General features: G+C 52.0%; 1 protein-coding gene across 1 annotated transcript in view; it reads left to right on the top strand.

The window, feature by feature from the left end:
* COMT (catechol-O-methyltransferase) overlaps nt 1-13,219 on the top strand; it is a 22,546-nt gene extending 9,327 nt beyond the window's left edge. The window contains exons 2-5 of the mRNA XM_039242913.1: nt 7,188-7,467; nt 8,297-8,490; nt 8,850-8,981; nt 12,356-13,219. Coding sequence (XP_039098844.1) covers nt 7,188-7,467; nt 8,297-8,490; nt 8,850-8,981; nt 12,356-12,550 — 801 coding nt within the window. The 3' untranslated portion in view covers nt 12,551-13,219. The remainder of the gene's footprint in view (nt 1-7,187; nt 7,468-8,296; nt 8,491-8,849; nt 8,982-12,355) is intronic.
* Nucleotides 13,220-13,500: the final 281 nt, after the last annotated feature.

The raw sequence follows: 13,500 nt of genomic DNA, 5'->3' as shown, positions 1-13,500 counted from the left end.
TGGGCATGAAGGAGGGCACTTGTGGGGATGAGCACTGGGTGTTATATGGAAACGAACTTGACAATAAACTATTTGTAAAAAAGAAAGAAAGAAAGAGAGAGAGAGAGAAAGAAAGAGAGAGAGAGAGAGAGAAAGAGAGAGAGAGAAAGAGAGAAAGAGAGAGAGAAAGAGAGAGAGAGAAAGAGAGAGAGAGAAAGAGAGAGAGAGAGAGAGAGAAAGAGAGAAAGAAAGAGAGAAAGAAAGAGAGAAAGAAAGAAAAGAAAGAAAGAAAGAAACAGGTGCCAAGACAGGGTCAGATGGGATTAGGGCTCGGCCCTGCAGCTCTTCGTCACAGAGGTGGCCTGAGATTAGGGCTCGGCCCTGCAGCTCTTCGTCACAGAGGTGGCCTGAGTTTTCTCCGGCCTAGACCTTTCTTCTGTTGTCCCTGCAGCCTCAGGCACAAGTGCCATCCTGGCCTCCCTAGCTTTCTGAACAAGTGTGGGCAAAGAGACCTGCTCTTCAGATGGAAGATTTAATTGAGCCTAGGGACCATGTCATACAATTGATTCATCTTTCTACGGAATTTTTAACCTTCTCAGTAACTTACCCACTGACAGTTACTTGCAATATATTTATGAAAAAAATTTTTATTTCCTTTAAAGAAAGAAGAACATCATCTAGGATGTGTTAAATGCATAAAAGAAACTGACCAGCTGACAGAAGGGATGGATAGACTATCCAGCTATGAAGCTCCACTGAGCCGGCCATCCTACAGGGCTGGAGCTTAGGAGCTGAGCGTGCAAGGAAGGGGTGGACCCGGAGAGGGGTGGAGTACCCCCCCACACACAGGCATATGTCGGGGGGCCAGGCCTTGGTAAAGTTGCACTGTGTGTCAGGCTGGATATGGTGAAGCACTTTTGTCACAAAGGTTCATGGAGGTCCCAGGACCAGTGGCTCTGGATGTCCGTGGCCCCCCTGCCTGTCCCCACCTTGGTTTAAAGGGTGTCTGGGGGGTCTTGGCCCAAATGCTTGGCTGCCAAGCATTTGATTGCCCCCTTTGGGTCTGGAGGATGATAAACAGTGATCACAGTTGATGGAGGGTTATGGTTTTGTGGTTGCAGGGAGAATACTGAAGTATGGGCTTATAATAAGGAAGGTTGGGGGTGGGTGTTATTTTTGACATCTGGGGAGAGAGGTCTAAGAGAGGGACGCTGCATGTACACCGTAGGCCCATCAGAAGGAAGTGCACAGGGCAAGCAGACTCTGCTGTGACAGGAAGGCCCCTTCCCCTGCCTCCAAGGACTCTGAGTGTAGAGGCAGGCAGCCCTCCCTGGTGTCTATGCAGCCCCCCTGCTGCTGCTCCCCCGCCCCCTGCCCCGGGCCCTGAGGCAGACAGCTGGCGGGTGGAGGGAGACTCCCAGAGCCCCTGGGGGCCCCAGGGAGATGAGAGCAACAGTTGTTTTTCTGGATCTTGCTTCCTTATGGGGAATGGCATGTCCCTACTCCTTTTTTGGAACAGGGAGGGCCACAAACAAGGTTGCCGGTTTTGTCTTCCACTGTTTTCTTTGGACTGTAGTAAAATATACAGAAGTTAAAATTTGCCATTTTAACCATTTTGATGCTACAGTTGTACAGTTCGGCAGTATTAACTACATTCCCCTTGTGTACCCATCATCACCATTTCCAGAACGTTTTCATCCCCCAAACACACACCCTTTACCCCTTCAACATTTCCCCCTCCCTCCAGCCTCCAGCAGCTTCTATTCTACTTTCTCTATGGATTTGCCTTTTCTACATTTTTCATGTAAGTGGAATCATACAGTATCTATCCTTTTGGGTCCTATTTTTTTACATGGCATAATGTCTTCCGAAGTTCATCCATGCAGCAGCATGAATCATTGTCTCATTCATTTTAATGACGAACTACTAATGCATTGTATAGACACACCACATTTTGTTTATCCATTCATCTATTGATAGATGGGCTGTTGTGAATAATGCCTCTATGAATATTGGTACGCAAGTATCGGTTCAAGTCCCTGCTTTCGGTTTTTGAGTATGTACCCAGGAGTGGAATTGGTGGTCATGTGGTAATTCTATATTTAACTTTTGTGGAACCACCAAACTTTCCCACAGCAGCTGCACCATTTTACATTGCTGTCAGCAGCGCACAAGTGTGCCAGTTTTCCCACATCCTCACCGGCATTTGTTATTTATATATATATATGTGCATATATATATATATATATATTTTTTTTTTTTTTTGAGAGAGAGAGAGAGTGAAAGGGTGCACACAAATGGGAGAGGGGCGGGGCAGGGGGAGAGAATCTCAAGCAGGCTCCATGCCCAGCACAGAGCTCAACACGGGGCTCAATTCCAGGACCATGAGACCATGACCTGAGACTAAATCAAGAGTCAGACACTTAACCAACTGCGCCACCCAGGTGCCCCTGTTATTTTCCATTAAAAAAAAAAAAGTTTTTAAAAATAGCCATCCTGCGGCACCTGATTGGTGCAGTCGGTTAAGTGTCCAACTCTTGATCACAACTCAGATCATGATCTCACGGTTCAGGAGTTCAAGCCTTGTGTTGGGCTCTGTGCTAATGGCATGGAGCCCACTTGAGATGTTGTCTCTCCTTCTCTCTGCCCCTCCCTCACTTGTGTGCACACACTCTGTCTCTCTCTCAAAGTAAATAAATAAATTTTTTAAAAGGATAAAAAACAATAGAAAAGAAAATAGCCATCCTAGTGGGTATGAAATAGTATATCATGTGGTTTCAATTTGCATTGTTATGAATAATGATGTTGGGCATCTTTCCTTATGCTTACCAGTCATTTGTAGATCTTTGGAGAAATGATCTATTCAAGACCTTTGCCCATTTTCTATTTGGGTTTTTTGGGTTTTTTTTGTTATTGCTGTGTAGGAATTTATGATTTATTTCCTCCAAATATGGGCTGTCCTTTGGTTCTCTTGATAGTGTCCTTTGATGCTTTTAATTTTTTTTTAATTTTTTAAATAGTTTTTCAACTTATTTTTGAGACAGGGAGAGACAGAGCATGAGCAGGGGAGGGGCAGAGAGAGAGGGAGACACAGAATCCGAAGCAGACTCCAGGCTCTGAGCTGCCAGCACAGACCCCGATGCAGGGCTTGAAGCCACGAACTGTGAGATCATGACCTGAACCGAAGTCGGACGCTTAACCAACTGAGCCACCCAGGCGCCCCACTGATGCTTTTAATTTTAATAAAATTAAATTTATTTTTCTTTTGTTACCTGTGTTTTTGGTGCCATTTCTAAGAATCCATTGCCAAATCCAAGGTCATGAAGATTTACTCCTATATTTTCTTCTAAGAGTTTTATAGTTATAGCTCTGAAAGTCAAGTCTGATTGATTTTGAGTTTATTTGTTTATGTGGTGTGTGGTAAGAGTCCAGCTTCATTCTTTTGCATGTGGGAATCTATTTGTCCCAGAACTATTTGTTAGAGAGACTGTTCTTTCCCACTGAGTGATCTTGGCACTCGTGTTACAAAATGATTTGGTAGAGGCACCTGAGTGGCTCAGTCAGTTGGGCTTCCAACTCTTGATTTCGGATAAGGTCATGATTTTTCAGTCATGAGATTGAGCCCCTTGTTGACCTCTGTGCTGGCCTGAAGCCTGCTTAAGATTCTCTCCCTACCCCCCCACCCCCGACCCTCCTCAACTCATGCTGTAGCTCTCTCTCCAAAAGGAAGGAAGGAAGGGAGGGAGGGAGGGAGGGAGGGAGGGAGGGAGGGAGGGAGGGAGGGAAGGGAGGGAGGGAGGGAGGGAGGGAAGGAAGGAAGGAAGGAAGGAAGGAAGGGAGGGAGGGAGGGAGGGAGGAAAGAAAGGAAGGAAGGAAGGAAGGAAGGAAGGAAGGAAATCATTTGATTATAGACATGAGTGTCTATTTCTGGCCTCAGTTCTGTTCTGTCGGTCTGTATGTTTATCTTGTGCTACTAACACACTGTCTTAATTATCGTAGCTCTGTAATAAGTTTTGAAATTAGGAAGTGTGAATCCTCCATCTTTGTTCTTTCTCACAATTGTTTTGGCCATTCAGATTCCAAATGATCTTTTGAATGGATTTTTCTATTCTTGTGAAGAATGCCATTGGAATTTTGATAGGAATTGCATTGTATCTGTAGATGGCTTTGGGTGGTATTGACATCTTAACAATACCTATCTTGCAGTCCATGAACATGGGATGTCTTTTTGTTAATTTGTGCCTTTATTTCTTTCATGTCCTCATGATACTAAACGTATCATCTGTGGAGGCCCTATAAAGCCACTTCAGTGAAACCCTGAAGCAGCTTCTCTCTGCACTGCCACCACTGCCCTGAGGTCAGCAGTCATGAGAGATAGGAAACCCAGGATCCTGCACTGAAGCTTTGCCTCCAGCCCTCAATGTGGTCAAGAAACTGTGTTTGAAACCGTGCTCAGTGAGCCACTTAAAAACTTAACCCTTGTGGCCTGTTTTGAACATACAAAAAAGAGAGGATCTCAGCATGCCACATGGCTTCCATGCCCTGGCCTTTTGGCCAGGGTTGAGTTTCCTTTATCCTCCTAATGATACCTCCTCCCCTTGTGGTGGTCTAAAGTCCCATCATTGTGCTTTCTGTTTGCATGTCTGTTAGGTAACCAGGACTCAAAGTCAAAGCAGAGCCGCCTCTCAGGTGTGGCCCCTCCCTGTGCCCTCCTGTCAGCCTTGAGGAACACAGTGCTCTGCAAAGTTATGAACAGACAGACCTAGAGATTAGAGATTTAAAAGCCAGGTTTTTAACAGAATTTGAGTATTATGCAGATTGAAATTTATAATTTATGATTCCAGGGTCCAGCAAGTAATTGATTATTTGAGTGGAATATTACTTCTTACTTTTGATATTCCCAACATTTACTGAATTTCTTTAAAACATGGAGAATAAAACAATATGACCTATTATATCATCATACAAACACTATTATGAGTATTAATAGTAATGATAAAGTAACACAGATGTGTGGTTAGGAAATCCTAAGCAGTGGAAAGTTCTGGCTCCTTCAGGCTGCATGGGCCTCCCCTCATTGTTCCCTGTCTTCTGTCCCCTAGAAAAGAGACACTCTGCCCTTATCCCCGTACCCACCCCCCACCCTGTGTCTTGCTTTCATCCACCTGCTGGGTCATGGTGCGTGCTGCCCTGTGGGGGCCCTTTCCCAGGGTGATCCCTGGAGCTATGGCAGACAGAATACCCGATTCACACTTTCTGGCATGGTGGGGCCCAGGGTACATCCCAGGCAGGGACACCCCACTGTGCTGCCATGACCTGCCATGCACCTGCTCTGGACTTCGGGCCTTCTGGTATAATCTGTGTATTTGCCCTCTTGGCCCGTTTTTATCTCTGGATCATCTTTTTCTCATTAATTTGTCAGTGTTCTTTGTAACTCACTCTTGGTCTTCTATGTCATTTCTAAATTTATAGTTATTTTCCTGGGGAAATGTGGCTTAAGCAAAGTAGTTCATCCATTTCTCCTGCTTTTCATAAGGCATAGATGCACATCCTGTCATAACTTGCAGGGCAGTGCTTATGAGGTCCAGGGAGACTCTCCCTGGTGTCCCCGGCTGGGGAACACTGCAGGGGACATCTCACTACCTCTTTGGGGCCTTTTGCTCTCAGAGGATGGAAAGTTGAAGGGGGCAGGGGTGGCCTCTGGGAAGGGGCCCAGATATCTGGGCCCTGGTCATTTTCAGGCTACAGTTTCTGTCAGTGATTATCTAAAGGCAAACGAATTCTGCACAAATATCAGCCTTGCTGCTGAGGTCAGAGGAGCACACAGACCCCTCAATCAGCACGGAGGGCAGGGCAGGAGCCAGCTGTGAGAGTGGCTCTGAAGGTCAGGGTGGTACTGGGAGCAGAATAGCAAGTGTGGGCCAAGGAACTGGGGCCACTGTGTGTGATACTCTGACCTGTTGCCAATACATCCACTCTGCCTTATGTAAATAGGCCACATGGCCTATACCACCAGCATCTGGGTGTCTACACTCATCTGGGGCAGAGCCTCAGCTTCCTGTTCATCCTCTGCCCTGTCCCCCAAGCCACCACCGTCTCCTCATGGCCCAGGGTGTGGGGGGTTGGAACCCTCAACGGTCCTCAGGTGCTCCTCCCACTGAGGCCCTCAGCCTGCCTGCTCTCCCTGATGTGCCTTTCCAAATGGGAGCTTCTGAGGGTGCAGGGTCCCGTGTGGTGGTGGCTGGGGTTCAGCAAGCCTTCCCTGTGAATAATCTGTAGCGACCATGGGCCCCAACAGAAGCTTCCCATGTTCCTTTCTTTTGTCTTTTCCCATTTTATAAGGTGCCTGGCCTGAAATCTGAGCATCCTCCCTGAGTAGCTTGAACTCTGCTCTGTGCTAATGAAGAGCCCAGGGCTTAGTGGCTCAGTCTTGTCTGTGTGTCCCAGGCCCCACCTGCCTGGATCCCGAACTACCTGCCTGAAGGGTGGCTTGGCAGGGGGAGGTTGTGCCGCACTGGTAGTCAGTTGTCTGATAGAGCTGACATGTCTCGCTTATCTATGGTATAGGCGGCAGGGCTGGCTGTCATCCTGGGACAGACACACCACGTGTGGCCATCCCTGAGGGGAGTGGGGAGTGGATCTATGCCCTGACTGCCTGGACTGGGGACTGCCTGTGTTCTTACCTGGGAACTCACTTAAAGGGCCACATGAATCTCCTGGACTGTTCCTGCTACGAGCACCCAAGGGAACACACAGGACCGAGCCTCCCCCATGCCCACCTCTGTCAGGGCAGCACCTGGCGCAGGCTGTCTGGAAAAGCACCCAGGGAGGAGAGCTGTGATCAGCAAGTCCCCAGGCAGGACAGCCAGACACACCTACTCTGTGCACCTGAGGGCATGGGGCAGGAGGCTGTTTGGGGACAGACAGCTGAGATAAGCCTGGCAACTGGGACACATAGCTAGCCTCTTGAACCTGGGGCCCCCATCAGCAATGAGGGGTAATGGCAGCACCCCCAAACTGAGGAGAGCGTGGGTAAGCCAGGAGGGGCAGGTCTGCAGTTAATGCCAAGGGGGTTTGAGCTCTGGAGCTGGCTACAGGGCTTCCTGGCCAGCCACAAAGCACTGAAGCCCGCTGCCTCCCGCCTGGCTCTCTTCTCTCCCCCTTCTCTCCCTTCCTCCTCACTCCACCCTACCTGTGACCTACGTCAGATGCTGGAGGCCCCACCCCTGCTATTGGCAGCCTTCTCATTGGGCCTGGTGCTGCTAGTGCTGCTGCTTTGCCACTCGTCCTTCGGCATTCTCTTTATCTGCTGGAACGAGTTCATCGTGCAGCCTCTCTACAACCTGTTCATGGGCAACACCAAGGAGCAGCGCATCCTGCGTCATGTGCTGCAGCACGCGGTGGCCGGGGACCCACAAAGCGTGCTGGAGGCCATTGATACCTACTGCTCGCAGAAGGAGTGGGCTATGAATGTGGGTGACAAGAAAGGTAGGCAGCCCAGCCTGCAGGTAGTGGGCATGGGAATGGGGACCCCCCTGTGGAGCAGCACAGCCTATAAAGGAGAGGCCTGTTATCACCCTGTTTCTGGATGCTGGGGTAGGAGCTTGTCTGGAGTGCTAGAAGCCGGAGCCGATCACCTACCTGTTTGTTCGCCGGCCAGGGGCAAAGGCTGTGCAGAGACCCTGACACCCACATCACCATCCTCGTGGGGAGGGAGGAACATTTGACAAACTCCGTGGGACCCTTCCTTGCCACATACCTCTCACCTACGAGCTGGTGGTAGGCCTGGCACTGGTATGCTGTCTCATGGAGCTGCGTGAGGGTGCAAGGCAGGCAGTGGGTTCCTGGCTGTCCCTGCTGGTCATGAGGGTGTACAGTGCTCCTTGGACTCTGCCCAGCACAGCCACCAGGGCTGCCTCCTGACATTTGGACTCCAGCCTGGGGCACAGGCATGTGCTGTGCTGCACCCCTGGGAGTTGAGCCCTGGGGACAGATAGGATAGCCACTGTCCAGCCCAGGGAGCCAGGGAGGCCATGAGTGCAGTCCATGGGCAGGGTGGGGTGAGGGCTTCTACAGAGGGCAACTCTCATTTAGGGTGAGTTGGGGTCAGCCAGGAATCGTGAAAGAGAGGGACCGGAGTGTGCTGAGGCCCAGAGGCCTGAGGGATCCTGGGAGCTTGGAGGGTGTGTTTAGTCGGACACAGGAAATGGGAGGCAGGCATCTGTAGGGACCGATGATCAGTTCGGAAGGAGTAGGTCCAGGACCAGGAGTGGGTCACCTCCTTCTGCCTGTGCTCACCCTCTCGTCTGCCCCGCAGGCCAGATCTTGGATGCAGTGGTGCAGGAGCAGCGCCCATCGGTGGTGCTAGAGCTGGGGGCCTACTGCGGCTACTCAGCTGTGCGCATGGGCCGCCTGCTGGAGCCTGGGGCCCGCCTGCTCACCATTGAGCTCAACCCTGACTACGCTGCCATCACCCAGCAGATGTTGGACTTTGCAGGCCTGCAGGACAGGGTTTGTTGCTGCCCCAGGGTGATGAATGTGGACACTGAGGGGCCAGGGGCCAGGTGCAAGGGGGAGGGAAAGGGTTTGGGCCGCCCCAATGCAGTTCGAGACCACATTTATCCTGTCATACCTAGCCTCATGGTGCCTCCTAGGCCAGGTTTCACGGAACCCCCAGGAACTCTGTGAGGGAGGTCTTGTGCCCCCATTCCACAGAGCAGGAAACTCCCAGGCTGTCCTTGGAGGGAGGGGGTATAGTGGGGTCTTAACTCCCCAGGACCCCAGAGAAGACTGGTGAGGACACTCAGTGGGTGTCCAGGCAGGGTAGCCTGTCCCCTGTGGGTGTGGACACCAACAGAGTGCCATTCCAGGTGACCGTTGTGGCCGGGCCATCCCAGGACATCATCCCCCAGCTGAAGAAGAAATACGACGTGGACACGCTAGACATGGTCTTCCTTGACCACTGGAAGGACCGGTACCTGCCAGACACTCTCCTCCTGGAGGTGAGCTGTGTGCCTACCGGGTCCACACGGGCCTTGGTGTTGGCTGCTGGTGCAGGGGCTGCCCCAAGTCAGGTGATTCGGGCAGGCCAACCTGAGGTCATGGAGCACGGAGGGCCAGAGGAGGCCTGAAGGGGGGTGTGGAGACGGGAGGAAGGTGGTTCTGGGCGAAAAAGCTCGGCCAGGCCCGCTAGGTGGCCTGTGCGGGGGCGGCAGGGAGGGGTGAGCACTAACGGGGCATCTCCTGCCCACTTTCCCCAGAGGCTCCTTATTGTGCATCCCCCTGCACCCCTATCTCCACACCCGCCTACGCCATCCTGTCCCAGCCCTCAATGCTGCTGCTTGGCCAGCCCCAAAGTGGTGACCAGTGAGACTGCCTCATCCCCTGGATAGGCCATTAATGAGCTGACACACAAAGCTTAGTATTAATGACTGCTATCAGTTGGGACAAGTCAAGATCACACTTAGTGGCTACTTGGCCCTCCATTGGGAGCTTGGGATGTTTTGCCTCCCTACAGGCTCCCCACCTCGAGGCCAGCATGGAGGGGTCCCCTATTGTCTGTGTCATGCTAACCTATCTCAGTTTTCACAGGGGCTGGTTACTTGGCCTAGGGCATAGGGACATGACCATGGTATGCATGGCCACCGAAGCCATGGCTGAAGGCTGGGCAGGACCTTGCATGCAGTGAGTGAGTGGTTCTGGAGCAGGCATGGAGGGCCAGGTGCCTGGACAAAGCAGGAAGGAACCAGCCCTGGCCTGGGTGCTGTGGAGACACGGGATGTTCTGGGAATGTGGGCCAGAGCCATGTGTGGAGGGCCTCGAATGGCACACAGGGTGAGGACATGAGGGGCTTTAAGCAGGTGAGAACATGGTTAGACCCATCCTCAGGAAGGATCCCTGTTGGGGACAGTGGGGAGAGATGGCTACGGAGAGGGTGGTGCAGAGACTTGGAAAACTCAGGGAAGGGCTGAGAGTGGGGAGGGGGATCCATGGGCTAGAAGTCAGACCGGTCGTCACCTGCATTGGCTGAGATAGGTGGTCAGTTGGGGGTTGTCAAGGAGACCCATGGCCCAGGAACCAGGCAGCTAAGGGGAGCACAGCTGCCTGGGGGAGGCCTGACTCCAGACCAGGGGGGTGAAATCAGGTGTTGAGGGCAGAGGCCAGGCAGCCGACCCAGCTGGGCCTGCACAGGGAGAGGGGAGGGGATTTCAGCAGCTTTGGTGTATGTGATAATTACAGGGGCCTACATTTATAGAAAAGTAGCAAATATTGCCATTTAGTAACTAGGAAACTAATAGTTTTCTCAGTGCTGCTTGTTCAAAGCTGGTAATTATCTCAGAAGAAAAGAAGTCACGAATTGGGAATGACTGTACTTTTTTAAACACGCATTGTGAAGCCCTGCAGCTAGGCTCTGCGGGCCCTTGACTTATGCTGGGTCAGCCTGGTTCTGCGGTGGCCCAGCTACATCTCCCTTGGTTGGGGTTTAGGGGTTGGCAGGGGCTGGTGGCTGCTCTGAAGAGGACCCAGGGCCGTGTCACATGGACTGTCCACAGGGCTGCTTGAGTGTCCTCACAACATGGCAGCTGGCTTTCTCCACAGCCAGGGATGTGTGACAGATGCAAGGAGCAATAGGGAGCCACAGTGCCTTGTAGGACCGTCTCTGAAGGTGTGCACTGCCGCTTCTGCCTCATTCTCTTCGTTACAAGCGAGTCACTAAGCCTGGCACACACCCAGTGGAAAAGGAACTGCAGACAGAGTTTAAAAGCACCTCAAGTACAGGCTACCTGGTCCTCTGAAGGCTGTTTCCTCCCGGCAGGGGTTAGCACAACAGGTTTGCTCAGATGTGGTGGACTTCTCCAGGTGGTCTGTGTCCTCCATCAGGAGGCATATGAATGTGTGGTGAAAGGTGGGATAAGTGCTACCATTCTCTCCCTTCTGTCCAGTTTCCTCAAGGATGGCTAGGCCCCAGCACCCTCTGAACATGTCCAAAGCTGCTTCCTTTCATTCCTTCTTTCATGGTCAACTTGTTGTTTTTTCGGGTCTGATGACTTTCAGTCCACTGTTGCCCCATCTGGGGCCAGCAGTGCCTCCTGAAGTCACCTCCCCAGCAGCTCGACCCCATATATGAGGCTCAGAGCCCTACTCCTGGCTCACCTTGTCTATTTCCTGCCCAAGACCCGAGCTTCCCTTCTAGGTCCTGGGCCAGGGGCACCTCCTCCTGGACAGCTCTGTTTTAGGTTTTTCTGGCCAAGATTCCTAGGGAGGTTTTTTTTTTTTTTAAGAAGAGAAAACGCCCCTTGATTCACAGTGATACTTTCTGTTCAAATTCTGGCTCATGGATTGTCCCTAGCCTCACTGACCTCACAGCTGTTTTCTCCACTGTGGCCAGAGGACCCTTGGCTTCCCCCACAGCCCACAGGCTGAAAGTGACTGCCTTTTGAGATTTGAGACACTCCTGGAGGCACTTTGATTCTGCTTCTGATGCTTGGCATTGCTTTTTTTTTTTTTTTTTAATTTTATGATCATGTGAAAAAGAAGCTCCATGCTTCCAGAGTTAAATCTAGGTCAAGGGAACTGGGGTGACCATTGCCCTGGTCTGTCCCTCCGCCACAGGCAACCGTTTCCTCTCAAAGTTTTTTCCTATGGTTTCCTGTATTCTAGGCAGCCCCACCCCCAGCTCACCATCCTGGCTGGGTCCAGCTGCCGCTTCTTCCTTCTGCAGAGGCCGGGCCCAGGCATTAGTAGAGATGGGGTGTGTCAGATGCCAAAGTTTGGGAATGTCCAGGGCAAACCCCCGAGGGGCAGGCTTCTGGGTGGGGATGTCTGCCCTGCCTCTACCCCCATCCCTCCAGGGTCACCTGGTCAGGTCAATTAGGACCTCCAGTGACAGTGCACAGCAGCTCAGGCACTGGGCACCAGGCGTCTCACCTGTAAGAGCCATGTGTTCCTGGCACTGGGTGGCTAAGGGACCCACTGGCCTTGAATCAGCCCTGTGGGCTGAATCCTGGCTCCAATGCCTTCTCCACATACTCATCCAGCTAGCATGATTAGCCACCGTGCCTGCTACGTGCTGTTTTAGGGGCTGGGGACGCAAGACCTAACAAGGAGCAAAAGATTTGCCCTCACAGAGCCACGTTCTGGAGGCAGGACTTGTGCTCAGCACAGCCCTTTCTTCAAGTGGTTGCTGCCGGGGAGGAGAAGGGAAGCAGTGGGGAGACCCTCATGACCCCAGGAACTGGAGAGGAGCTGACTCCAGGCCAGACAGAGGCCAGTGCGTGGAGCCTCCACCTGGCCAAGAGCACCTATCTTCCCCGTTTGGAGCTGGCTTGGTGGGCACTCATCACCCTCACCCCTTCCCACCATCTGTCCCCTGCAGGAGTGTGGCCTTCTACGGAAGGGGACAGTGGTGCTGGCCGACAACGTCATCTGCCCAGGAGCCCCAGAATTCCTGGCATATGTGCGCAACAGCAGCCGCTTTGAGTGTACACACTTCACCTCATACCTGGAGTACTCGAAAGTAGTGGATGGCCTGGAGAAGGCTGTCTACATGGGCCTAGAGGGCCCAGCATAGCCTTGAAACCACCCCACCCACCCCCCACTCCAGGCTCCCTTGCCAAGCCTGGTTATGAAGACACAACAGATGTGCTCCCGCCAACCCTGCTTCTGCAGTTCTGGGGTCTGTCCTCAATGTAGCACACTTGAGGCTTGTGAGGCCAAAGCCTGCCCACACTGGCCGCTCTGCACGGCGACTCTGGGCTGTCACCTCTGGTCCACCCCAAGCGCAGCCAGCTTACCATGCAAGATCACTGCAATACATCTGGAAAGTATGTTTGTAAATACCAATCAGGACAGATGGTGCCCGTGATGGTATCATTCACTCCCACCAGCATTTTAGATCAAGGAGGTTTCTCACATGGACAGGTCCTCAGGCACCAACATATTCAGCAGACATTGGAAGTGAGGTGGGGTGGGGGGTAGGGGGAGTTGGGAACACGTGGAAACTGTTGGGCTGTGTTCAGTCTGTCCTTGAGGTCTGCCGTCACCAGGTGGCAGCAATGCCTCAGTGATGGGCACTGTGCCCAACAACTCGATCCACTTGTGATTCCTGCATTCTTTCACCTCCTTTTTAAGAATGAAATGCAACTTCTTTACTAAAATCAGCTCACTGTTAATAACTCTATCAGTATCATGTTTAAAAAATGCTAAAAGAGAAATTAAAAATCTAAATATTTAAATAGAAGAGATCAGCCTAGTGCTTCTTTTTAACTGTTGCCCTGCTGCTGCTTTCCTGTGGTACCGTCACCTCTAGCACCACACCCAATGTGTCCCTTCACTGGAGGCTAGTGCTGACCTAGCGGCTCATGTGGCCAGGCTGGGGGTACCTGGCTGCATCGCCACGGGGATGTCCGTAGGCTGAGGTGAGCCCCCATCTGGAGGCTGTCCTGGGAAACTGGAACAGGGCAGTTGGTTGGCCTGTGTCCATTTCTGACCAAGCAGGCACTAGGGAAAGGTGGACGTGGG

Source organism: Hyaena hyaena, unplaced genomic scaffold (genome assembly GCF_003009895.1).
Source record: "Hyaena hyaena isolate Hyena2069 unplaced genomic scaffold, ASM300989v1 scaffold_219, whole genome shotgun sequence".
NCBI lineage: Eukaryota > Metazoa > Chordata > Mammalia > Carnivora > Hyaenidae > Hyaena > Hyaena hyaena.
The sequence above is the reverse complement of the archived record's forward strand: the minus strand, read 5'-3'. Positions and strand labels throughout refer to the sequence as shown.